At 35.7% G+C, this 27,831-nt stretch overlaps 1 protein-coding gene and 1 long non-coding RNA gene across 2 annotated transcripts in view; one reads left to right on the forward strand and one right to left on the reverse strand.

Annotated features, from left to right (window-relative positions):
• LOC140598576 (uncharacterized) overlaps positions 1 to 17,157 on the forward strand; it is an 89,595-nt gene extending 72,438 nt beyond the window's left edge. The window contains exons 3-5 of the long non-coding RNA XR_012001029.1: positions 14,151 to 14,207; positions 15,191 to 15,349; positions 17,079 to 17,157. This is a non-coding gene — a long non-coding RNA (uncharacterized lncRNA). The remainder of the gene's footprint in view (positions 1 to 14,150; positions 14,208 to 15,190; positions 15,350 to 17,078) is intronic.
• ENPEP (glutamyl aminopeptidase) overlaps positions 1 to 27,831 on the reverse strand; it is an 85,360-nt gene that overhangs the window by 29,122 nt on the left and 28,407 nt on the right. Inside the window, exons 4-11 of the mRNA XM_026013461.2 lie at positions 27,143 to 27,263; positions 24,040 to 24,194; positions 23,477 to 23,590; positions 20,471 to 20,605; positions 18,610 to 18,675; positions 13,644 to 13,709; positions 13,366 to 13,517; positions 3,345 to 3,424 (exon numbers count right to left, since the gene is read on the reverse strand). Coding sequence (XP_025869246.2) covers positions 3,345 to 3,424; positions 13,366 to 13,517; positions 13,644 to 13,709; positions 18,610 to 18,675; positions 20,471 to 20,605; positions 23,477 to 23,590; positions 24,040 to 24,194; positions 27,143 to 27,263 — 889 coding nt within the window. The remainder of the gene's footprint in view (positions 1 to 3,344; positions 3,425 to 13,365; positions 13,518 to 13,643; positions 13,710 to 18,609; positions 18,676 to 20,470; positions 20,606 to 23,476; positions 23,591 to 24,039; positions 24,195 to 27,142; positions 27,264 to 27,831) is intronic.

Below are 27,831 nucleotides of genomic sequence, written 5' to 3' on the forward strand. Positions count from 1 at the left end.
GGCTCTAAGCTGAGAGCTGAAGATGTCCCCAAACAGGAAACAGGAACTTATTGCATAGCCTAAAAATGGAGCAGACACTTTGAAGTAGGAAGAGATTTCTAGTTTGCTTCTAGCTAAGTAAGCAGTCATGATTCTGAAATTTCAGATAAAGGCAGGTTTGTCATCAAAGCTCTGTGAACATTAGAGCCTCTTCATTCATTCTTGTACTCATTCATTCAATAAACAATTACTGGGTAGCTGATAAGGATATAGAACAACCACAAGCAAAATAAGTAAGCTCCATTTCTTCAAGAAATACTGTATGGGGAGGAGAAAGACCGCTAAGTCAATAGTTATAGTTGTGTTCAATGTAAAAAGAGGGTTACAGCTGCTGGCAGAGCCTTCTGCCCTAACTTTCCTACTAGCATTCTCTGCCCAGAGCATAGTTCGTATCTACACTTGGTCAATTCTATCCCCCTAGCTCTCAGCCTAGAAGTTCTTTTCTTTAGTAACTTCTCCCAAACTCCCAAATCTGGGCTGGTATTTCTTCAGTGAGTCCCATTGGCTATTACCACATCAGCCACTCATGACACATCTTTTTCTGCTGACTTGTGTGCACCCTCCCTAGACAGTAAGTGCCAAGAGGCGAAGAGTTTTTTCCCCTCAGCATTATCTCCGTGCCTACCTCTGTGTCTGGCACACAATTAGTTCTCAGTAAAAACTTCCTTGAAGAACGAATTAATTGATTGATTGATTAACATGGAATAAACTTATTATTCAAATATTCTAATAAGTATATAATCCATATAAGAAACATGTTTATTGTTAACTCTTCAACTTTATTTTACAAAACACTTGAGTAAGCTTTAGATATCTGGAAAATTCACTTTTTTAGAAACTTCATTCCATGAAAATACTGTTAGCAAAGACAAATTATTCATGCTCTGAAATTTGTTAGCAGCAAATCAAGCAACTGCCAAAATTCTTCTAACCCTCAGTTAACCAATAGTAACCAATGTGTGTGCAACACATATACTTGTACATATTCTAATTTTAAACCAAATTCACTGAAAACTTTCCAATGGAATGGTAGCTTATTATGCCTTTTATCAGTGGTATTTGACATTTTTTAGGGAGGTGGTGAGACAGAGGCAGAGGGAGAGCAAGAGAGAGAGAGAATCTTAAGCAGGCTCCAAGCTGGTCGTGGAGCTTGACTTGGAGCTCAATCTCACAATCCTGAGATCATCACCTGAGCCAAACTCATAAATTGGACACTTAACTGACTGAGCCACCCAAACCCAGTGGTATTGCACATTTTAAAAAGTCTTTTTTTTTTTTTTTTTGGTCTTCTCCATTTTCCATTGGCAAGCATTCTTATGAGTAAGAGAATGGTCAGAAGGCAGATCTTGAAAGATAGAGCTCAGTATTCAAAACAACATAATCATATGTAAAAGAGTTAGATTAAATGGCATTGATCTGGGAACTCTAGAAGAATTTGGGAGAAATGTTGACCATAACAATCAAAGTAATTGTTAGTATAAATGGTCAAGAGAAAGTTTTGCAATAAAGCAACAGAAAGCATTCTTGTCTCAACAGTAGCAAAGCTGGTAGAATTTATAGTAAAAATAAATACACACACACACACAAAAGAATTTATAATAAAAGTAAAAAAAATCCAACGATGAAAAAAAACCTGGATTTGCAGAAAAATTTGTACACAAATGTACAAGTTTACAGTATTAATACAGCAGTTAATACAGCAGTATTAATTAAAGTTAATACAGCAGTATTAACAGCCAAAAAGTAGAAATAATGCAAATGCCCATTAACTGATAAATAAATGGGAAGTGGTATAATGATATGATATGAATATAATTTGTCAATAAAAAGGAATGAAGTATTGATATATGCTTACAACATGGATGAACCTTGAAAACATTATTTTAAGTGAAAGAAGGCAGTCATGAAATACTGCACATATCATTCTATTTATATGAAATGTTCCAAATAGGCAAAACTATGCAGACCAGAGGTGGATTAGCAGTTGCTTAGGGCTGGGGGTCTGTGAGGGGAGAGGGATGGGCAGCTAAAGGGTACAGAATGTCATTTTTGAGGTGATTAAAATGCTCTAAATTTGACTTTGATGATGATAACACATATCTGCAAATATAATTTAAAAAGCCACTGGATTATATACTTTAAATGGGAGGAACTGTATAATATGTGAATTTTATCTCAATAAAGCTGTTTAAAAAATCAACCTCCTTGAAATGGGGTAAAAATTTTCTTGCTAGGGGAACTCAGACCTCATTAATATTTTATAATATTTTGCAGGAGCAAATAGGCATATGTAAATAAAGGATAAATGATTTACTTTACTTTTATTTTTACTTTACTTTTATTTCTAAGAGGCTATAGGTGAAAGCCCATGCCAAATGCTTTTCTGAAACCAACTCTGCATGGGAGGAGGTGAAGAAGAGTATCATTTGTCTTAGGAAAGAAACAATTTGGAAACATAAAACAAGTACAATGGTAAAAGTATAAAAATCAGGAATCTCTGGGATGGTTGTTAAAACTGGCTCTGTTATTTTTTTCAACAATTTGGAGGAGAGAACCTGTGTGATAATAAGGCCTCCTTGTTTTTATATAACTAAATTTTTTCAACAAAGGAAGAGATAAACCAAGAGAGATAGAATACACAAATATATTTCTAGTTGATTTAAGTGAGCAGAGTAGTCACATCTGAATTTTAACACAGGCACATGCCAATTAATTCATTTAGGGAGATGGATGGATAGATGGGAGAATGGAAGGAAGGGAATAGATATAGGTAGTGCCTTGAGCTACTGGTGACAATATATAACTTAGAAAAGATAATTTTGAGTTATTAAAGATTCTAAAGTCATACTGAATTGTAAAAATGGTAAATCCAATTTAATGATAGCATTTTAAGAAACCAGGCTTGTCACATAACCTTTTAAGAAATTTTATGACTTACTTCTCTGATATAAAGGGAAAAGAGTAAAGGAAGAAGGAAGGAAGGAAAGGAGGGAAGAAATGAGCAAAGGGGGAAGAAAGAAAACTTACACATTGATCATCCAGTGGTTGGTGTGTGACCCTTACTTGGATATGGGTATTTGTTATTGTTTCAGTCATCGTAAATCTTAAAAAGAATATCTCCTTGGTAGGAAATTTCTCATTATTGTAGATAAGGGCTTGAATTCATTGGTAAGTTACTTAAGAGGTCTCTTTTAGCTGAAATTTACATCATAAATTCCAAATTTATTGTGGCTTCTTTACACTTACATTAGTTTAATGGGGCACATTAATTCGAAAGAAGAAACAAATCAATTGATGATATTTACCTCCTGTTTCTGACCTGTTGTAGAATGTAATACTTGATACATTATCTTCAGTCCATTTAACTGGAATATTCCATGTGTAACTAAAGTTTTTTAAAAAGAAAAATGTAACTTTTATTACTAAAAAATAAAAACATTCCCCAAATTAAAAAAAAATTAAAAAGCCAATAGACAAGCATGTTTTCCTCATAAATCATCATCCAATGAATAGGATATGATTAATGCCATTAATATAACACTCTTTAGTGATGAAGATAGGCATATAACTGCTTTAAATTTCTATAAATCTCTAAAATTTGGAACTATCAACAAATTAGCTAAGCATGAAGATTATTTCAATAAAATGCTTTGAGGGTTTGAAATAAATATACTGTGTAAATATAATACATTATATGATAACATTGAGCTTTTACACACATACTTGCACATATTCTAATATGCTTAGTTTCTGTCAAGGAACACAAAGCATTTTTCAAATTCAGAAGACAGTCTTAAAACACCATGCAGGAAATAACACATTTTAGAGATTATGTTGAAATTTAAATTATACCACTACCATCCATCCCTTAAAGAGTCTCATGTTCTTTCAATATCTCCTATTTTGCATCATGTGAATCAGGTGTACTGCAAAGGAAATATCATCAGACAAGCATGTTTGGGAGGTTTTTAGTGTTCTCAGTATTTCCTTGTGGAGCAGGGGGTGGAGGTTAGCTTCATACTTAGGTATGATATATACTTAATATTTTAGTCTTGAAATCTCACAAAAGAGGTCTTAACTTTTTTTGATTGTTCTCATATCATGTACTATCAATCAGAAAATTCAAGAGACCTAGAAAGAAGACAAATCTGTGTTTGGATTTGGGTTCTGACTCAAAGTTCACCTTGTTTTTCTTAATCTGTGATCATGTAAATCCCGGCCAGAGAATGGAGAATGATATTTCTCCTTCAAGATATAATAAAATTTATGTAATTCAGGGAGAATACATTTTTTAACGATTTTATTTATTTATTTATTTACTTATTTCAGAAAGACAGTGTGTGTGACAGGGGAGAGGGGCAGAGGGAGAGGGAGACAAGCAGACTCCTCACTGAGCAGGGAGCCTGCTACCCGGCTCAATCCCAGGACCCTGAGATCAGGACCTGAGCCAAAATCAAGAATTGGAGGCTCAACTGACTAAGCCACCCAGGCACCCCATGGGGAGAATACATTTTGCCATCTACATGGAAGAAGTAATCCTTTGTTTCATAACTGTTGAAATATTTTATAGGATTGAGTTATTAGTAATGTTCTTTGAGGATTTTGTTGCTGTGGAATGTTTTTGGCTATAAGCTCCACAGGACCAATACATAAATTGTTTCTTAGGTCATGTTGCAAGCATTGTCAGTGCTCCACCTTTATCCCCTTGAATCTCTTTGTCATTTTTGTACACCCCAGATCCCAATGTGCATGCTCTCCTTGCCAATAGCCAAGCACCTGGGTGTCTCTGTCAGAGGACTGCCCTCTAGCTGCCCGAGCAAGGAAAGCCAACAGTTCATTGGAATTTACATTCTTAGACACAGCCCTTAGCCAATGATGGATGGGTATGAGAACCTTCCTTGCCCCATCTGTCAGGACCATGCTAAAGCACTATCTCCAGAGTTTCCCTGCTGCGTAGTTACCCTCTATAGCACCTGCTTGATAATTGCACTTTGCTGCTTGACATCCCACTTCCCACTACCCTTTCAGCCTTTCTTAGAAACATTTCCAGGAGAGTAGCTTTCACTTGAATCATCAACTCAGGATCTGCTTTTAGGGAAGCCAACCAAAGAGTGATCCTTTGCAGTTTCTCAAGAGATAGACAAACAAGCATTTTTATTTTATTTATTTATTTTAAGATTTTATTTATTTATTTATTCATGAGAGACACAGAGAGAGAGCGAGAGAGGCAGAGAGAGAAGCAGGCTCCATGCAGGGAGCCTGACATGGGACCCGATCCTGGGACTCCAGGATCATGCCCCGGGCCGAAGGCAGGTGCTAAACCCACTGAGCCACTCAGGGATCCCATAAACAAGCATTTTTAAAGGTCACATCCTATCTACGTATTTTACTCTTTTACTACTCTTCTGTTTTGGTGTTGCCACATAAACTAACATTTCTTTCCTTCACTATATTTCCCCAATGCCAACCTGACTGAAAGGATGAAGCATGCAAGTATCTAGATGCCCTGTGTGCACAATCAAGATTTCATATTTTGACTATCCCCTATAAAATGTGGTCTCTGGGACCACACTGTGCCTAAACATGGACATATGATACACTATGAAGTTATGTAAAAAATATTGCTTTTAAGTCTGAGGGGATCATAAGACTAAAAGGATAGAGGGTTGAGGCTATAGAATTTTACAGTTTTAAAATCCTTTATAGGATCAAATCTAACCTGAGTAAAATAATAGATTTGAGTACAAAGTGTCAAGAAATGGAAATTACATAAATGGAATGAGAAAGTCTTCTGTATGTTACCCAAAATCCAGGAGGATCAAATTTCATTTTTAAAGATATGATTCACTTTTTTGTATCTAATACTATAACAAATTCTGGTAGTATTAAACATGACCAACTTAATTTTCACTAAAGAAATTCACTTTGATTACCCCAAAATAATACACCTACTCCCCTTTTCCCCTGTTTACATTGAGGTGGACTGCCAAAGACATGTCCCTGATAGAGAATTTCCCCTGATGGAGAGATAAAACTAGTTTGTTTCTAAGAGAAAGTTGAGGCCATAGTATTAAAACAATAACTTACACATGTGTGGGTCATTTGGGTTGTAAAAAGTTTCTGGTAAGAATTCCCTAATCTTGAAATATGTAAACAATGAGAAAAGGGAGGGGGCCATAGAGTTTATAGTACAGTTTAATCAACCACATGTCCCACCAGACAGGAATATATCTGGACAGACAGTAAGTGAACACTAACATTGGAGAAAAGACTGATTCCTTTCTGGGGGCATGAGGGCACATATTATGATCTAGCTTCTCAATCAGGTAAAAAATAATGAGGGGTCACTTTTGATATTATGTCACTTTCTCTCTTACTTGTTCAGGTGCTACTATAGATTTTTAACAAATGTTCTCAACAGGATAGCACATGTTTTCTGGGTTTATTTTCCTGTGTACATATAACTTTTTTTTTTTTTTTACAAAAATGGAGCAAGTAGATTGACTTAATAAGTGATCACTAAAAGTCATGTATCTATGAATCTAAATAAAATAAAAACTGTATCTGAAGGTAAAAACTAAAGAAAATATTAGAGAAATGTATAAATGTTAATATAGTTCCATGTTCTAAATCTTGATGAATTCAATTTAAAGATTTGGTATAACTTAAAAAGTGAAAACCTGATAATATATGTCATTTGCTGAGTAATAATTTTTTTATTTGTGTGGAGTGGAATGCATAACTAAAGAGTAATTTAAAAAATGCAATCCCACAGTTTAAAAACAGTGCTGGGTATGTCTTTGGCTTAACAAATCAGGGGATACATATTATAGAAGGCAACAATTACTATGAAGCTTTTCTAGTGGAAGTTTGTTTCTCCAGAGAGAAATATTTTTAATTTTAATATCCAAAGGCTATTAGATAGCAGTATTAAATATAGCCAATCTAATTTGCTAGAACATAAAACAGTAACTATAAAATAAACAGTTTATAGTTAACAGAATGATTACACTTATGTTGAGTTTTGTAATTGAATTATCACCTAAGTCAGATCTAGGTTTCAATTCATTCATATATTATGAAGAGAAAAGAGTGAAAACAAAACTCTTCTATAATGATCTTTCCTTTCCAAAATAGAAAAAAAGATGAAGAAGTATATACAGACACTCCCTGACTGATCTCATTTGATCGAGGAATTCAGACTTCCTTTGTTTTGGCATGAACTATTAGTTTTCAAAATTCCTATCCAGCAAGATACCCATTTCCTCTGAATTTCATTCATTGTGATAGAGCCAAGTGTCTGATGCTTCCAGGAGAAGAGGCTGATCACAGGCCTTAACAAAGTGAGCACCCTTGGCTTTCTTGATGTTGTTCCTGCTCAGGAGCCAACCAGTATCTTGAAAGTAGCTAATTTAATAATTCTGAGTTCTCATCATTCTCTGATGCCTGGATGGAAAGTCTAATTTGAAATTTGGCAATTTGGATGTTCGGAAACCCCCAAGTGTGCTCTTACTGGTTACTGGTACAGGTTAGGATTAGGGTTAGGGTATGGGTTAGGGTTAGGGTTAGGTTTAGGGTAAGGGTTAGGGTTAGGGTTAGGGTTAGGGTTAGGGTTAGGGTACGGGTTAATTTTTAATTTTTGAAGCCCTGAATCAGAAACCAGAGAACAGGTTCTGTTACTCACTGTATAGAATATGTATAAGTGGGTCTCTAAAGATCTTTGGGTTCTCTAGGACATTTGGCTATGACCACTATAGAACAAGATGAGAACAATATTCTAAAATGAGATTGTTATCTCCAAATTCATCCAGTCCAATTACCTGCATCTCATTTATTTAATGAGAAATTTTAGCTCAACCCAATCTTTGTCAACATCTGCCACCCCCTCTGGCCCATGGCCACTCTCCTAGGGCAGACCCCATCCTCTGCATCATCTCTCACATGAGTCACTCACTGCAATTATCATACTAACTGGTCCTCCTGCTTCCAAACTGCCCTCTGTTCTGACTTATTCTACATTCTTATAATGTAGCCACAGGGAAACTTTGAAAAATGTAAAGGTGACCCACCAATTCTCTCTCCTTGAAGTCCTTGAATTTTATACTGTTGTTCAAAATCTTTAACACGGTGTTCATGCCTGGCACCTGCCTCCTCTCTCACCACTGTGCCTGGTGCCTCTCTCTGCTGTTCAGTTTCTCTGAGCCAGACTGCCTGTGTTCAAATCAAAGTTCCATCACATATACTCTGTGTAACCTTGAATAAGTTATTTAATCATCTTCAGTTATTTCTGTTTTCCCACCTGTTATAAAAAATGCTCTAAAGTGCTAAAAGTAGCACCAGCTACTTAGTAAATGCTCAATAAGTGTTGCATATGATATGAGTAATGCTACTTTTTAAACACTGGGGCCATCATATATGTTGTAGTTTCTGTTTTGAACATCCCCCCATATCAATCTACTCAGGTTAAATATCACTTCCTTAGGAAAATCTTCCGTGGCCCTCCCTACTCAAGCACACCTGCTGACTCACCTGTTAATCCAGACTCAGTGTACCAATGGGCACATATGACAGGAGAGAGTAATTACTGTGAAACTCCCCCGTGAAAACTTGTTTTACAAGAGAGAAATACTTTTAAAGTTTTAATATCTATTAAATAGCAGTATTAAATTTGGCCAATCTTAATTTGCCAAAACATAAAACAATAACTATAAAAGATCCATGTTATAGTTATTCTGGGACACCTTTGTCACACCCTATAATTCTCCTTCCTCATGTTACCTTAATTGCTATCAAATAATTGATCTTGTAATGATGTATACATAAGTAACTATAAAATAAGATCATTGAGACTATTAAAAAGGAGATAAAGAGGTCAAAGGACCTTTTCAGTGAAAATTGGGCAGTGGAGATTAGAGATCATTAGAGTAGAGATTAGAGATCAAGTGGCAGTGCGTGCAAATGTCTCTCTACCAAACCAACTATTCAGAAGTTGAAAGAAGAGACAATACAAATGGGCATGGGTGATGGGTGTTAGTTGAATCTATTGTGGTGGCCATTTCATGATAGACATAAATCAAAACATCATGTTGTATGCCTTAAACTTATATATGACATTTGTCAATTATTTTTTAATGAAACTGGAAAAAAATTGGCAAGGGTGAAAATGAAAGGAAATCTAGACAACCAGTTCTGTACACACTATGTTGTATGCATTCACCCAGGATCCTGTCTAGGAGGGGACACATCTGGGTAATCGGGACTGAGACAATATCCCCAAAGCCAGCCCTATACCAGAGGTCCTGAGATCCTGATTTTTTTCTCTTCTCTTGGCAGCCATTGGCACCCCAGAAATGTATACAAAAATAACTAGTGATACAGAAATGGATATAATATTAAGAATTTTTCCCATAACTCAACACATGTTCGTGGGGAGCCTGGTGCTAAACCATTAGTAGACGACCTGCTTCTGGGTTGGGGTTTTGTACGTAGCAGAGCAGTTCCCTCGCTACGATCTATTGAAAGCCCTCAACACAAGGGTTTGTAAAAATAATAATAATAATAATAAAAAAAACAGAAAAATAAAAATATTTTTTTGTATAAGTTGTATTCATACAAGTGTGATAAGTGTGACATTTCATCAGCTTTTATAATATTTCAAATGTTTTAAAAAATCTGGCACTTTAGAGGGAAGTGACATATTTATAATTTTAACTGAAATTCTAAGGATATCATAACCCAGTAGTCATGTTTAAATTGCCTAGAAAAGTATGAGTTTGTAAAGTTAAAGGTTTGATTCTCAGTATGCTGAAAATGCCCAAGAAATCTGATATGCTCTATGAATTTTAATTTGTTAAATTCATAAAAACATATAGGAAGTTTTTTTAAATTCAATTTATAAATCTATGTCTTTAGCTGTTTGTAAAGCTAAAATTATAAATGGGGTTTAATAAAATTTTAAATAGTGATGTCCAGAAGTTTCTTATAAGAGATACTAGTGATAGAATTTTATTGATCAAATTTATAATTGCTGTTTAAATATTCAGGAGATTTTTATTTGTGCAATTTATACAAAGACACCTCTTCATCAAAAACCAGAAGGACTGCCATTGAAAAGCCAGTCTCCTTTTCCACCCTTCCCGCCCCTCTTTTGGAAGCATCTCCTTTTAAAAAATGCTTCTGGGTTTAATTCTTCTGATGGCTAATTCTGTAGCTCTAAATAGTTCCTTTTTTTTCAGATAGTATTTGTTAACTCATAAATGAGAGAGGGTGATTGAGTTTATTTATACTACTTTCTCTTCCATTTACCCATTAACAGTCAAAATTTAAGAAAGTAAAATTATTATTGGATTTCTATAGGTTATAATTGTTCTTTTCAATCTATACTCATGCTGCCATTTCCTGTTTCATAAATTTTAGTATTGCTACTCTCTCCTAACTGTAAAATAGGAGATTTTATCCCTATTTTACAGTGAGGAGAAACTGTAGGATATCCTAGGGAGTGCTGGTAAATAACTGGCTCTTGGGGGTGGTGGAACAGAATACAGTATTTGCTGGTTTCCATTAACTCACAATATAATCAATTTCAAGCTACCAGCATGATGGCACTGAGCTGGGATTAGGGTCAACACCAGCACACCCCTGAATTAGTAGCCCAGCGCTCTTCTAGCTCTCCTCCCTCTCCCACCTCCTTTCTTTTGCCAGCTTTTTTATTTTCCTGTTACAATGTTAAGACCACTTATAGTTACAACCTTCTCTGCTACTGTAACAAAGTTTTTATGCTATTATTTATCCTTGGTTATAAAAGTTAAAAGTCAATAAGTAACATTTATGAAATCATACTGTTGTATACATATTGTTGGCCAAGAAGTGTGTTAGAGTTACATTTCCTTCTCTATAGGCTGATTTCATGGCCCCCGAGTCACTTAAATAAAAATTTACCCTAACACTCTAACATAAGGGTCAAATGCATTCCTTTTTCTTGTGTTTATCAATGGCATAAGATTATACTACCTGCTTATATTTTTGGATCACAATTTTTACATACAGCCTTGATTTTGTCTAATTTTCCTCTTTAGAGTTGACCTAACTGATGTGCCTTCATCAGCGCCTCAGGTTTCTCCATTCTCTAAATCATACTTGCTTTTTCCTGGCCATCACCTAGCCAAGGCAGTTTTCCTGCCCTTAGGCATGGGATCATGAGCCCCCTGAATGCCAAATGGCCAGCCTTTCCTTTGATGGCTTTCCTTGTTGGATGCACTGTTTCCAAGATCCACATCTTTTTTTTTTTTATTTATTCATATTTTTTCTCCCTAGTAACTTTCTTTTTTTTTTTTTTTAAGATTTTATTTATTTATTCATGAGAGACACAGAGGGAGGTAGAGACATAGGCAGAAGGAGAAGCAGGCTCCCTGCGGGGGAGGGAGACTTGCTCCCTGGGAGCATGCAAGACTTGCTCCCAGGACTTGCTCCCAGGACCCCAGGATCACGCCCTGAGCCAAAGGCAGCCACTCAACCACTGAGCCACCCAGGCGCCCCACCCCTAGTAACTTTCTAAGAAGCACATGTGGAAAGCATTTTCTAGGCTGCATATCTGAAAATGTCTCTGTTCTTTTGCATTTGGTTCAGTTCAGGTAGAGAACTGGAGGTTGAAAATATTTTTTTGCTTCAACCATTTTTAGATGACTGTTTCATTCATGAGGATATAGCTAGGTATATATCTTTTTTCCTTTTTGGTACTGTGTACTCAGTGGGGCTTCTTTTTTTTTTTTTTTTTTTTAAATTTTTATTTATTTATGATAGTCACAGAGAGAGAGAGAGAGAGGCAGAGACACAGGCGGAGGGAGAAGCAGGCTCCATGCACCGGGAGCCCGATGTGGGATTCGATCCCGGGTCTCCAGGATCGCGCCCTGGGCCAAAGGCAGGCGCCAAACCGCTGCGCCACCCAGGGATCCCCTCAGTGGGGCTTCTAAATCAGAATCCTTGTGTCCTTTATTATTTCTTTGATATAACTTACCCCTCAAGTTTCTGTTTTCTTTTTTTGAGAGACATCTATTAGTTGGGTGCTGGATGTTCCGTATTTGTCTTCCCTTTCATATTTGTCATCTCTGTGTGTTTGCCTCATAACTTGAGATAATGCCCCAAATTTATTTCTACTTGGTCTAATAATTCTTTGACAACCAAAAATTTAATCTTCCGGAGCAATGCTATATTCTAAGTTTGTCTTTTCAAAGACATTCTGCTTTTAGTTAACGGGTGTTAAAAGCTTCTTTGATCTCTGAATGTATTTCATAAATTTATTTTCTGTTTCCTCAACTGTGTTTCTTATAGAGACAGCCTTTTTGTTTGTTCAACTGGGATTTTATCTTCTATGCTTTTAGACTTTTTTATATGTCTGGTGATCTTAATGGTCCAACCATATTTCAGAAAGAAGGACTATATTATTTTTGGTATCTTGTATGTAATCCCTCTGGTGTTGAGAGGGAGGTATATTTTTGAAACAGGCTTTTCCTCTGACCAGGAAGTCTGACTGGGAGCTCTGTGTATGTATACGGGGAGCTGGCACCTCTAGCCCATCCATCCCGCAAATGCCATAAGGAGGAAAGCTTTACTCTGGGCATCCTAACCAAATGGAAATCCTTAGCTCTCCTCTACCGTTTCAGTCCATTTATTTGGTGGGGGGAGGGGAGGGAGAGGCTTGGATTTTTGCCTTGGGTCATTGCCAGACTTCTGGCAGATTCTGAGAGCTCTGAACAGAGGAAAGGATGGCAGCAGATGAAGGGAAAATGGAATGGAGGTGTGGCTGACTGGCACAATTGTCTTGAGTCTGGACTTCAAATTAATTGCCCAATTTTCAGCCTCACTTCTCATTCCTGCACTCCATTCTTCATGCTGACAGTAAGCCCAGAGCTTGCCTAGGGATAGGGAAGATGTTTCCACCTCTACAGCAAGTCCCTTTTTTATCTGGCTGCATCTTTCTCAGTTTCCTTGTTTTCTACCAATATTTCTCCTCTGGCTTTTCTCCTAGAATTCTATGATGCATATAGCCCTCCTCTTTGTTTTCTTTCCTTTATGAGTTTATTCCTTTTAGCACTTTTATTCTTTTATTCAGTGATTTCTGGGAAGAACAGGACTTGGATGCATGTGGTCAGTCCACCATTTTGAACCTGGAGACCATGGAGCTATCTTTGAATGCTTTTGTTTCCCTAAAGATACTGTGTTTTTATATTTTCACCCATCAGTCATGTACTGAAGAGCAAGATCCAAGCAAATGGCCAGTATTTCCAACAAATTTCTGCCTTTCTCTTGAAATGCATTATAGATGCTTACCCAAGAGGTGAATGTGGCTCAGAAAGATTAGCTCTTGAGTCCAATAGAAAGCGTTTCTGTGTGATATTCTTCCTATCTTTCACATTAAGTACAGGATAACCCATCTGTTTGGTCCACGTATCCATTACTTCTTTCACTGGAAGATTACTTGCCTGATATTTCAAAAACATTAACAATAATTAATAAATTAGGGGAATAAAAGGGTAGAACAGTCAGATAAAGAAATGACAAATCATTTGTTAATCAGACAAAGAAATACTTCAGGATATACTCATTACCTCTTCAAGTGCTTCCCAAAAATATGCAGTTTTTGCATTCTTAAATTTGTATCTTTTCAAGTAAATCTGTATGTGAAAGATAACAATCATTTTAGAAGTCAACATTTGCTTTTCTCATACTTCCACAACATCATTCTAACGTATAATATGGCAAATGTACCTATAATAAAATAAAATTATATACCACATGTAAAACATTCTGTAACCTATAAAAACATTGTACAAATTATTTATAAAGCACAAAAATATTTTCCTTATTAATGATATAACTTGTTCTTTTTAATAGTCTAATGGAATTGTGGACAGGAGAGGAAAAGTTCAATTTTTTCAGGACTAGAAATATAAGATATTTAAGGGCAGTCAGGTGTTCAGCCGTCAATAGTCCGTAACATTTGTGATCCAGTATAAGGAGAGATCCATAATTCTATGATCTTTACTTAGTGGTGTTAACTTATCACTATTGCTACATCCCCTACTTTCATTTATAGTGCTATTTTCTCATTTCAGACACTAGATGACCCCATCACACATGAGTGATAGAGGCAATATCCAAAGATAGAACAGGTGAGTTTGGCTCTAAGACAGGGCTCAGCAAACTTTTTCTATAAAGGGCTATATTGTAGAGATTTTAAGTTTTGTGGGTTATGTATTGCCTGTAGCATCTACTGAACTCTGCCTCTGTAGCACAAAAGTATCCATAGATAACATGTAAATGAATGACCATGGCGGTCTTCTAATAAAACATTATTTATGCACTCTGATATTTGAATTTCATGTAACTCTCATTGTCATGAAATATTCTTTTGATTTTAAACCATTCAAAATTGTAAAAAGTGATTTTGTTTGGGGACCTTACAAAAATGGGCAGTGGGCCAGATTTGGCCTGCAGGTAGCAGTTAGTAGACACCTGTTTTAAAGCAATGGGTATATGATGTTTTTTGAATAATAAGAATGATGATAATGGTCATGATCATGGATAAACTGGGTAGATTATTCACTTTATATTTTTTAAGATTTTATTTATTCATTCATGAGAGACACACAGAGAGAGGCAGAGACATAGACAGAGGGAGAAGCAGACTTCTCACAGGGAAATCAACGCGGGACTTGATCTCCAGACCTGAGATCATGCCCTGAGCCGAAGGCAGACACTCAACCACTGAGCCACCCAGGTGTCCCAAATTATTCACTTTAAAGAGTGTCTTCACTCTTCGGTTATTTTTAAGATATGAATTTTTTAACTAGAAGCCTCTCTCTTTTGGCAATTCTGTTCACAAAATTCCGAGTTTTCTCCTACTCTCATAATTGTGATTCCCCAGGAAACCATCCGAAGTTCCTGCTGTATCATGCCTCTGCTGCTGTCAAGAGTTGTCCCATTCAAATATGGACATCTTTAATAGAAACAGAACCTTCTTCAGTGTTCCTTGAATTTCAAAGAAAATAACCAGTAGTTGACTTTGCACTTGACATTTTTGCTCTAAGTTGCTATAATTTTCAGTAGGTACTGTGCCTAAGTCACATTATCTTCTAAATTCCTTTCTTCTCAGGCATAGAGAGATAAAACAATATTATCACTACCGTCCCAAGAAGTCTGAATGAGGATTGAGACCAGTTTGGAATGCTGCCTTCATTTTTGTTCTTTTGATGAGTTCACTGCTCAGCACTACCACTGGAGGGCAGGCAGAGGAAGGGAGAAGAAATGAAAGGCAAGTATTTGATCATCAATTTTAGGTATTTGTTCCAGAGCTTTGCACAAATCATTCATTCTAAATAAAACAATGAGATATTTGGAATAGTAATAATTAATTGTAACTATAGCTACCTGTTAATGACAATTTCTAGTGAGTCATAGCTTCTTAAAATTAATTTAGAGGAGTTTATTTGTATACTCACAATGCCTTGAGCTTAGAATGTGCAATCTCAGAACTAGAAGTGATTTTAAACACTATCTAACACAACTCTCACACTTTTAGGGGTATAGGAAACCGGTGCCTAGAGAGGTGAAGATAGGTGAAGAGAGTTTCCTGCAGTGACCTTGAAAGAATTCTGACTCCTGGACCAGTTTGTGCGGGTTTTAGTGGTGTTGGTATTATTGTTCCTTAAACTGCAGTTTCTTGCTTCTCCTGAACTGCAGGCTATATAGTCATTTATATAAACAGTATATTAAAAGACATAAATTTTATTTTGTCTAGATTACTGCACTTCTGAATAGTCTATATGAAGAAATTTCTTTCTTCACCTTGAATAATCACAATGCAGTCATTCCACTCAAAATTTTATGATGAGCTAGGTGCCCCAATAATAGTTCATTAGCTGGTATTGGTGTGGTAAGAATAAAAGGAAAGGAGCACTGTTTCTGTGACTAGTATCCCAAGAAGGGAAAGGCCATGTTCCAGCTGAGCCGTTCCTGTCCTATTAGTGATACTGCTGATACTAGGAGAAAAAGAAAGGATGGATATGTTGCTCAGCTTGATTTCATGACCATATACTGTTACAAACGCCCCATTATCTATAATGATTTTTTTCTTATGCACAAGCATATCCTTAAAGATTTTCCAGGTGATGATTTTGCTCTTATTTTCCCACACTGTGCACCTACTTTGTTATCTGGGATGGGGTTTGGAGGAGTGTGATGAGCATGAAAGAGAACAGACAGCTGGCCACCCCCAGATTTCATGCCACACCAGGTTAGCTAATGAAGAATAACTTTGGGCAGAAAATTAGTATTTGCAAGGAAAAATTCTGAACATTATCAGATTGTGGGATTTAGGGGCAGCAATCATAGCGTGATAACTCAAGAAGAGATACTATTTGGATACTTGAGTGACATAAAGGAATGTTCCAATTTGTTGGCGAGCTATTGAGTGTCGCCTATACTGATCATATACTATTTTCAGATATTAGCTAGTGTTTGAAGATTGTAGGGAAAAGTGAATGTTTTAGTAGGGTTTTTTTTTGTAAACTTATTCTATAGCACTATGATGAGGCATGAAAAAATTAATACCTATTCATTCTAGTTCAGTTTCTAGCTCCATCTAAAGTCACAGGGTGGATGAAGACAGTTTTCACCTGAGAAATATTAGTTTTAGACAAGACAGGATTTTTAATTAATTATACCATAGATATTTGGGTTAAAGGAAATATGAAGAGTATTACTGAATTATTAGATTAGCTATTTACTTTTAAAGATTCTTTTGGTACAGCTCTAGAAGTTACTATAAAAATCACTTAATTTGAAGTCAGCTTTGAAGATTCCAAGAATGCATTACTGATCAGTTTAATTTAGATAAAAACTATGCAAATGGAATTTTAACGTAATTTTTAAAAAGTAATTGTCTTTGCTTTTTTCTATACTTCATACTACTTATTATAGACTGTTGATTCACTCAAGAAGCATTTTTTGGATTGCCTAACATGTGGAATGCATTCTACTAGGTACCAGAGGAGACACAAAGATATAGAAGACAGCATTCCTCCCTAGAGGTGCTCACAGTGAGAGAAGACAGGATGAAATGTGAGTTTGAAGCTGACGGGAAAGTTACAAGATGTTCTCATGTACACATAAGAACATGCACATAGCTTTTCCCGTTCTATTAAGTGTCCACACAGAATATTTTTTTAATGGACCAAAGGAGTAAAATGTGCTGATGTACTACCTGAATATTCCCCAAGTTCTGGTCCTATTTCTTTAGTAGTCACTTAGGAGTTTTAGCACTGCGTATAAGGGGACGATCTCCTTTTGGGAAAGCATAGAAAACACTACATGGCACATAAGAAGACTTGGTGGTAGTGAGAGCTGAAGGCATGGTGAGCAGGCATTGTCCTGGGGAATTACATCCAGAAGAAGTACTGGCACTCTTTGGGAAAGCTAGCAGGGTGCAGCTCTGATCTGCCGTCTGCTTTCTGGACTGGCCACCAGCACCACCACTCTGCCGAACTACCTGGGCACTGCAGTAGGGAGGATGGAAATGAACGGGAAAAAGTAGGAAGACAACTCCATCTCTAGGCTGGAATAGGGGCAACCTGCACACAGGACAGTTGCAGGGACAGATTGTAGCAAAATTGATAATATAAAATCCTAAAAGGATTGGCTTAGGTTTTGCTAGAAAAATACAAATGAAACTGAAATATCTACTGGCGTAAAAAGCTTAAGTGGGATGTGCGAAATGCTTTCGAAAATTTATTGTCATTTCTGTTTCCAAAAGGAAGCAGGCCCTCTTTATTCAGTGACTCCATCATAATAGGAATGTGTATTTATGCCATTTTTAAAAACAAGGAAAAAGTCCTTTTTTAACTGTAAGGGAAGACTTAGAGATACATATACGTTTTTATATCATGTTGCTATGGACTGAATTGCATTCCCTGAAATTCATACATTGAAGCTCTAATCTCTGATGTGATGGTGTTTGCAGATGAGGCCTCTGGGAGGTATTTAGGTTTAGATGAAGTCAGGAGGGTCAGACCCTCATGACAGGACCAATGTCCATCTGATAAGAGGCACCAGAGAGCTCTCTCTCTTGCTCTGCCATGCAAGGATACAGCAAAGAGACAACCCATCTACAAGCCAGGGAGACAGCCCTCTTTAAGACACAAATCTGTGGCTCCTTGGTCATAAACTTCTCAGTTCCCAGAACTGTGAGAAAATAAATTTCCATTGTTTAAATGACCTGGTCGATTGTATTTATTATAGCAGAGTGAGCTAATACACATATAAATGGTATCCAAAATAATTAAGGATGCCATTCAACTTCTTCATGAGATTTCTGTTAAATGGTAATTACAGATACAGTATAGGCACTTAGTTGGACGTGAAGTCACCTCTTTCTGTTTTGGTATTTAATCTATTCCTGAGTAAGGAGAGAAAAAGTAAAAAGGGAGCCGTCCTTAATCAATCACATATTGACATTCATCAGCCGCATATCAGTGTAGCTTATGTTTAATACTATTAAAAAGTAATAAATCATACCTGGCATCCTTTCTGAAATTTCTCTGGTGTTATCCAGTCTTCAAGCATCCTCAGAATGGAAACTCCCTATGGTGGAAAAGAATGACAAATTGAACTAGTAAAGGACAGGCAGGAAACACACATTAGTGATCACTATTGTGAAGAGTATTTCATGATCATATTTGTGAGATTATGTCTTCTAGATGACTCCACTAAATTACATGGCTTTAGCTTTACAGTCTTAGGATAAAAATGCCATTTGGCACAGCCCCTGTATCTGCTTCTAAAGGAATTAAAGAGTAAAGAGAAAAAATTGATAAAGTGGCCATCATTTTATTGATTTGGGGTTTAAATAATTACTGCACTTCACCAAATGAACCAGCAGATGGGGCTTTTCTAATGAAAGAAGAAGGTTAGAAATACTTTTAAAATACTATTTTTGGGGAGATATAAGGAAAGTAATTCCATGATAAAATTCTGCTTACTTCTAAAATATATTTCAATACTCTAAAAAGATTACATTTAGTGGAAATAGATAGTTGAGGAGTTATCTGGTCAAATAGTTTAATATAGTTAGATGTGTCATTTAGGCATACAATCATCTTCGAAAGTAGTTTATCTCATTTGGTTTTATTTTGTCTGAAGGATCTGATGAATACCTCTGCTCTCTACTTTCTCTGCACATGTTATAAGATTAATACTAAAATTCACTATTTATGCATTTTTAAATCAATTTTCAGGTGACTTGCCAGAAAACATGTATCTTCTCATTTAAGTTAGCAATTTTTACTGTCATTTAAATATAAATTATTTTTGTACCTAGTAGAAGACTTAAGGCTTAGAACATTCATTTATTTCTGATATAACGTCTTAAATCCATAGAATATTCAGGACTCAGAAACTGGTTTAATAAAATATAAATATCTCCACATGAGATATTAGAACATACTATAAGTAGATTAGAAATGTTAAGATGTCCATTTTAACAGAAAAAAAAAGGATCATTGGTGATGTGAAAGAAAAATGAATAAAGGAATCCTAAAAAGATGCCATGGAAATAATGACAGGAAAAGCCAAAACTATGACACTATAACTTTGAAATAGTAATATATAGAAGGCTTTTTCCACTCAAGCCATTTTATCTAGTATTCATTTTAATAGTTATAATATATTGTTTTATCAGAATAAAAAAATGCATTTGTTTGCAGTGGCTTTTGAGCAATTTACCATAGTGGGTAAACCATGAGCAGCAAAAGGGAAATGACTAAATTATACTGCATGCAGTCATGAATACGTTTGGAGGGGAGCTATAGGAAACACTGTAGGAGAAATGGGTCACTGTAGATTTATAGTAGCTTTGCAAAACATGTTAATGGACAAGAATCCCCCATCTACTACATGCTAATAAAGTCATCTTTATACCTTGTATAAAAATGCATAAAAGTCATTCCTTCAAACTGAGTTGGGTTTAAATTCTTCCTGGCTTCTCTAAAAGATTCCATTAGGAAAGATATCCACATATATGGCATTTCTCAAACACCACATAGCAGAAAAAAAAAAAGATATGCTATCTTTTAAAAAAATCAAATAAAATAATTTTGAATTTGAAGCTTAAAGTATAAATGTTCCAGTAGAATGAGAGAGGCTATAAACAAAAGCGAAAGGAGAAATTTTTTAAAATCTGATTCAAAATCCTGTGACAATGACCAGCATTGATCAGTTTGACTAAAAAGCACAAACTATTGAATATTCAGCACCCAGAATAAGCTCTACACTGTTTCCTAAAGTCCATTAGCATAGTCTCACCAGTCTTTCCATTTTTAGTATTTACTGAAACTCATTAAGCAGGAAGATGTTCACAACAATGTCATATTTTCCCTACCTTGCTATAGGATATTCCATCAAAAACAGATGTTATTTCAGCAGGAGTTGCCACAGTGACAACAATTGGGTGTGAAGATATCAAAGAATCATCTTCTTGTACAGGTAATACATCTTCAAGTAACATCTGGTCTCTCTGAAATGACAGGAGGAACCAAAAAAAGACAGCACTTCCTTTATACCAGTTCATATTTCAGAATGTCATTTATATAACCCTGGGGGGGGGAATAAATATAAATGACTCAAATTACTTAAGACAAGGACTAGGTATTCAAATTAATCATATTTTTCATTGATTGATCTATACAGGTTCCATGCCCTTCTTCTATTATACTTCCTTTGATTTTACCCCCATATGACAGGCCATGAAGACACAAGCATCTGTAAATTCTGTTTCTGCTACTTCATGTGACTTTCAGACATGTGTCAAACTCTTCAAGCCCTATATCCATATCTGTGCAATGGGAATAATATCACCTTACAGATTTGTTCACAGAATTAAGTGAGACTGCATGTTGATCAAAAATTGATGTTTAGGATTTTTTTTTGGTCGGTGAATCATTAGAATTTGGATGATTCATAATTAAAGAAAATATTAGTTTTTGCTTTAACTCTAATGATCATCTTCTCATTCCAATCCTATGTTTTTTCAGCAAAATAGAGTGGTTGAGAGGTCTAGACCTATAGTCAGACATTCATGGCTCATAGCTCAATTTTTCCACTTTCTAGATTTGTAAATTTAAGCTCCCTAACCCATCAAATAAGGATAATAATGGCGTATATGCTTTTTGGAATTAGAGAATTCAATGATAATGCATGATATGCATTTGGCATAGTACCTGGCAGAGTGAAACCTAACACTTTAACTGCTATTATTATTTTGATTCTTTATCAATTAGATTCTGAAATCTCATTCTGTTAAATCACTACTAAAAAAAATCAAGTCTTATTAGTCTTACTTAATTAAAAATATTCCTCAAAGAAGAGCATACTACTTTCAGATTTTCCAATTTTGTCATTCCCATTATAATAGGCAAGGTACTATTGTCAAGTGATGACTGCCAATTAAGGTAATTTTGACTTGGATTTTAAATTCTGTATACCTGAAAGGCTTAAGTAAGTAGAAAGAATTCAGTTCTCAGTGTCAGGAAATTTGACTCTAGTTTTGGTTGTATTACACAATTGTCTGCATGAGATTGGAGAGTTATATTTCTGGCCATCAGCTTTTTCACCTGTGTAATAAGGCTCCACTGTTGTGTTACTTACCAGGCTCTCTTACAATTTACCTTTATTTATGTCTGTTCCCCTCCATCCACCAGCTCTTAGTTGGGAACTCCTTGAGGGCAAGAAATATGTTTTATTCTATTTTGTATCCTATGTAGTATTCACTGAGCACAGAAGACAGAATGGATGGATGGATGGATGGATGGATGGATGGATGGATGGATAGATGGGTTGGACCATGTAATTACATTTCATTTAAGAACTGCATACTAGGGGGCACCTGGATAGGTCAGTTAGTTAAGCACCCAACTCTGGATTTCAGTTCAGGTCACGATCTCAGGGTCATGGAATTGAGCCCCACATTGGGCTCTGCACTCAGCAGGGAGTTGCTTGGGATTCTCTTTCTCCTTTTTGCTCTGCTCCACCCCACCACTCATTCTCTCTCTCTCTCTCTCTAATAAATAAATAAATCTTAAAAAACTAAAGAACCTGCATACAAAATTCTTCTGAAATTTATTTGGTGTTTTGAAGTACCAAATTGGAATATTAAAATGTTAAATGTATTATACATAATACAACAATATTAAAATGTTATAATTTCTTACAATATCTTGCAATAAGAAAGGCCTCAGTTTACTTTATAGAAAATAAAGGAAACTATAGTTTTTCATATTTATAGTTTAATTTCAACAATACAATATCAACAATTTTCAACATATACGAGTGATTCTCAACTAGGGAAAATTTTGTTCCCCAGGGGACACTTGGAAATATGGGGACACATTTTTGGTTTTACAACTTGGGGGGGGGGAGGTGACCTGCATCTAGTAATATAAGCCAAGGGTGCTCCTAAGTATCCTAAAATACACAGAACAACCCCCACAAATGTCAACCACTTTCAAATTATCTGGTCCAAAATGTCAATAGTTTCATGGCTGAAAACCTTAAAGCAGGAATTGTTGGAAATTAACTTTCTCACTCTTTAAAGTAGGTTATGGAAACTACCAAGGGCTTCAGGCCTTTAAGGTTGTCTTTTTATTTTTTCCAGTAGAGGGCAGTAGTCCCTATAGTACACAACCTGTAATTCTCTATTTTTATACATCTACACACACTGACTCTTTCATAAATCCAGGCAAGAGTACTTATATCACTTAAGTATTGATAAAAACAGATTTAGCTTTTCAGAAAAAAAGATCTTTAGGGTTCATAGGTGCCTCTTTTCAGGCCCCTCACGGACAGGAGGTAAGGATAATGGTAATTAGATGTATTGTTTAGGAGCTTTTAAGCTTACAAGGAGAGAACAACTCTCTTCTTTCATAGAGCAGAGAACTGACTCAGGATATGTCACTTGCTCAAGGTCACATCCCCTGTAACACCCAGTTTATGCCCTTCTCTCTTTACACACTATTTCAGCAACCTGCATAAGGTAAGTCATTTGCAAAATTAGACTTAGATTTTTCAAAGGATTAACACTACATACACTTCAATACAGAGCCTCGTTGTCTAAGCTCACTATTTGTTTTCCTGCCTTGACATGTGTTATTGAGTGACTCTATCAAGGACATCCTCAGATTGGGGTGGTCAGTTGCCCTTCAAGGCCTGGGCATTGGCCTAAGCAAGGTATAAGTCAGTAGAATGAACTGACTCCGCTCCATACTGACAACAAAATTCCGAATTCACCATCGGACCAGGCCCCTGATTCAGGGACACTGTCATGGTATAAAGGTTTCCGTGCTTTGCAGGAGACAAATAGACATTTAGAGCTATGTGTTTTGTGGCTCACCATTTGCCAGTCTTTTTCTGCTTGGTTTACTCCCAGGAACTCAAAGAAGGAAGCAAATCCTTCATTTAGCCACAAGTCTTCCCACCATTCCATGGTCACGATATTTCCAAACCACTGAAATGATAAGCAATAAAGAGAGTTAAATTCTTATGCTTGTGGTACAGAAACCTAGAAATTTTCAATACATTTATTTGTCCATATAAATATTGCCACTTGACACAGAAGTGGAAGATATTGTACTTAAATAACATTTATTTCCCTGGTTTTTTTCAATTTCTCCTGATTTTTAAATGATCTTAAATTCTCTTTAGTTTATTGCCTTTATTTAGGTATTATTGGGCCTATTTAAAGTCAGAGTGAGGTCTCCTGTGCATTTACTAAAGGCAAAACAATGTGTCTTAACAGCTTTGTATGGTAACATGTTTACTATCACTAAGAAAGACTTTGAGCAGGATTTTCTGATTGGCTGTTTTTTATTTGCTAAGTTATTGTTAATTTTCATAATTCCTATGGGTCTTAAGCCACTTTTAAAAACAAGCTAATTTGATACTAAGATTCTATACCTGATGCACAAGTTCATGGGCAACCACACTGGCCACCCTCTGCTGGTTTGAAGAGGCTGATTCCTGAGGGTCATAAAGCAAGTTTGTTTCTCTGTAAGTGATGAGTCCCCAGTTCTCCATAGCCCCAGTGCCAAAGTCTGGAATAGCGATTTCATCTAAGGAAAAAGAAATGGTCCCATGAGAAATACTTCTTTGCATTTGTTTATAACATTTCTTACTAAATTAAGTTCTTTGGATGAATGTTTTTTAAAAGGACTAAAAATAATTTCTTGGAGTAGAAGACAATCATTTATTTGTGCAAACTTTTCAGCCTTCATGCATTCAAACTTTCCATGGAACTTTTCCTGTTGACTCCAGATATCAATGTGTCTTTTAGTTTTCAAGGATACTAATGGCAATGCTCTTTTCAGTCCTCTATAATTTTATGGCTTTTATTTCTCTCTGTACTTCATTTTTGTTAGCTTTTTTTTTTTTTTTCAAGATTTTCACTTAGGTAACAGAAAGTCTATTTTCGAGGATAAGCTGTGAGGAATAAGGAGTGAAGTTTTCAAATGAAGACTTAGGAGTACACAGCTTCCAAGTACACAGGAATATATGTCTATATAAGGATGCAGAATATTAGAGAATATGAAATTCTGCTTTTTCCCTACATCTGTACAACTTAAGATTGTAATAACTGAATAGGTTTCCATCCATTTCCATGTGTTAAATAAGTTGGATCAACATAAAATAGAATATATTCTTTCTAAATTATCTTCCAGACCTAAAATGTTGGATTCTGCCAGGAATTTCTATTCTTTTCTTTAAAAATATTTTATTTATTTATTTATTTATTTATTTATTTATTTATTTGAGAGAAAGATCATGAGCAGGGGGAGGGGGAGAGGGTTAGGGAGAAGCAGACTCCCTGCACAGCAGGGAGCCCGATGCAGAACTCGATTCTAGGACCCTGGGATCATGACCTGAGCCAAAGGGAGATGCTTAATCAACTGAGTCACCCAAGCACCTTAGGAATTTCTATTCCTTATTTTTGCTTGGGCCTATAATCTTCGATACAACATCTGACAGGAAGAAGCAGTATCTGTCAGTTCTATGTTAAATCCCAAACAGAAAATGTTGAGCTTGATTAGTGGACAAAATACAGATTCTTCAGCTAATGAACTATAATAAAATAGTAATTACTTTGTTATTACATACAATTTTTTTACAGTAGGCTTTATGCCCAGCATGGAGCCCAACGTGAGGTTAGAACTCACAACCCTGCTATCAAGACCCGAATAAGATCATGAGCTGAATGTTTAACCAACTGAGCCATGCAGGGACCCCATGTTATTATATATAATTTAAATGAGGCACAAAAATAAAAATAAATTAAATTTTTATCTGACATATAAGCAAAGGTCCTTTCTGGTTAACATAAAGATTCTTAAAGCTTTTTATAGGGGCACCTGGGTGGCTCAGTTGGTTAACTGTCTGCCTTTGGTTCAGATCATGATCCCAGGGTCCTGGGGTCAAGCCCCTGGTGTGTGTATTGGGGGAGTTGTCCCTGCTCAGCAAGGGGCCTGTTTCTCCCTCTCTCCCTTCTGCTCCCTCTGCTTGTACTCACTCTCTCTCTCTGTCAAATAGTTAAATAAAATCTTTTTTATTTTTATCATTATTTTTTAAATTTTTTAAAAAAGCTTTTTATAGGAGAATGAAAAATGGATATATTTTAAATAAAAGTCAAGATTACAGCAGTAGTTTCCTTTTTATGTCATCTTCATTCATAGGCTTGGTTGTTTTGTTACAAGAATACCATTTAAAGGGTGGAAAAGTATTCCCCCCAAGGGCCATTATTTTCTATAATGCCATGGAGTGTAATTTGTACCTAATCCTTGAATGAGAGGACTTTTTTTGTAACCTCACTTCTCTAGCGAGTATTGACATTATAATTAATTAACTCCAGTGTATTTAATGAATGGGGAGTGAAATAAATGCAGATTTCAATTGTACAGAAAGTCTAAGAGTGAGTCAACTCGGAAAGGACTGAAAATACATTTAAAAGTATAAAGAAGGCATATGGGAGAAAGAGGAAGAGAAAAGGAGAAGAGAGATATAAATTTGTAAGAGCTCCACTGCCCACTTTCTCCCAGGTATTTCAAGTGAAATAAAGAGAAAAGAGACTTTTAAAATAATGTGCTTAATATTTTATTAAATATTATTCTGATGTTGATTAAAAGTTGTTTCTGTTCTTGTCTCTTTCTCTAAAAATTGGGAGCTGATGCCCTTGAAGAGAAAATGGAGCATCTACAAAGTTGCCCAGAGCCACAGCCATTCTCATGTAGAGAATTTGGTGCCTCAGTCACTTTGCACTAATAGTTTATTAAAGGAGAAGCATAAAAAGAAATAGAGAAATCAGTTTTGGGTTGGTCGGTTTCCTTATTGTCATCATTTTATCCCTGCAGACATCTATATGATTGTTTCATTTACAGTTTTTGTTAATACCACTCAAGCTTACTAATAAAGCACCTCTGCTATTGGTAGAAGTATCATATCTGCACCATCTTGATTATAGCCCTATTTTTATTTTAAAAAGAAGACATGCCCCCCCCCCATTAGAAAAAAATATTTATGGAAGGAGCATCAGTATTTCATTTTAACTGCTGGGGAATCTAGAGTTAATCCTGTACAATGGAAAGACTAGAAGCACATAGGACTCTGATAGCATCACTTATCCCTATGAATTATCACCTCCTTGATGGTAGGGAGGCAATGTAAGCTATTGGAATGGTAATGATTTTGAAATCAACTAATATAGGTTGCTATTTCTGGCTTGATTACTATCAATACCTACAGTTTTGCACTTTAAATACTTTAATCTTTATTTGGAAATAAAAGTCTATGCATTTATCGGGTAAGAACAGAGTAACTATGGACATTATTCTTGGAGGAATCCAAAGTGCATCTTTCAGCATCTAATAAATATGAGACACATATTTTAGGCATATAATAAAAAGCCTAAGGGGAGACTATTAACTAAGAATACTAAGATTTGAGGAAATGATTTAACTTAAATAAAAGCAAAGACACTACTAAAAATAAGAAGATAAAAAATGAATCTCACCTAATTTAGGAAGAGCATAATCCATAGCAAAGTATTCTTCAAAATAGTCAAATGCGATCTTAGTTATGTTTGCAGCATATTCAGCTGTGTGCTTTTGCTGTGGCTGGACATATATAGTGAGCTATTAAACAAAACACAAAAATTTAGTGAAAATTATTCTTTATTTGAAAGAACACAAAATCTATGACATATAACATAGTGGAAAGAAGGTGAGCTTTGGATTCAGGTAAAGACTTATTTGGATCCTGGTTTTGGACAAATCACTTCACATCTCTGAGACTTAAGTGTAAAGGAAAACAATACTGATAACTCTCTGAGTGATTTCAGTAACTAAAAATAATGTAAGACACAATGGTTGGCATATTGTCCAATGTATTTTTAAAACATTACTTTTTTCTATTTATAACATATATTCTTAAAATCTATGTGTCTACCTATCTTTCTATCAATATCTATCAATCTATCTATCTATCTATCTATCTATCTATCTACCTACCTACCTACTTGCTTACTTCTGAGTAGTTTGTTTTTGAGGAAATGAATCATATGATTTTTCTCATCTAAAGAGCCCCTGGATACATTTTTTCCACTTGTACTCTTCTATCCATTACTGTCCAAATTGCCCTTTTAATATTTTAACTATTTTGCTCTCAGAGTAGTCTAAAATACAGTGATTCAAAGTATTCTGA

Source organism: Vulpes vulpes, chromosome 4 (assembly GCF_048418805.1).
Source record: "Vulpes vulpes isolate BD-2025 chromosome 4, VulVul3, whole genome shotgun sequence".
NCBI lineage: Eukaryota > Metazoa > Chordata > Mammalia > Carnivora > Canidae > Vulpes > Vulpes vulpes.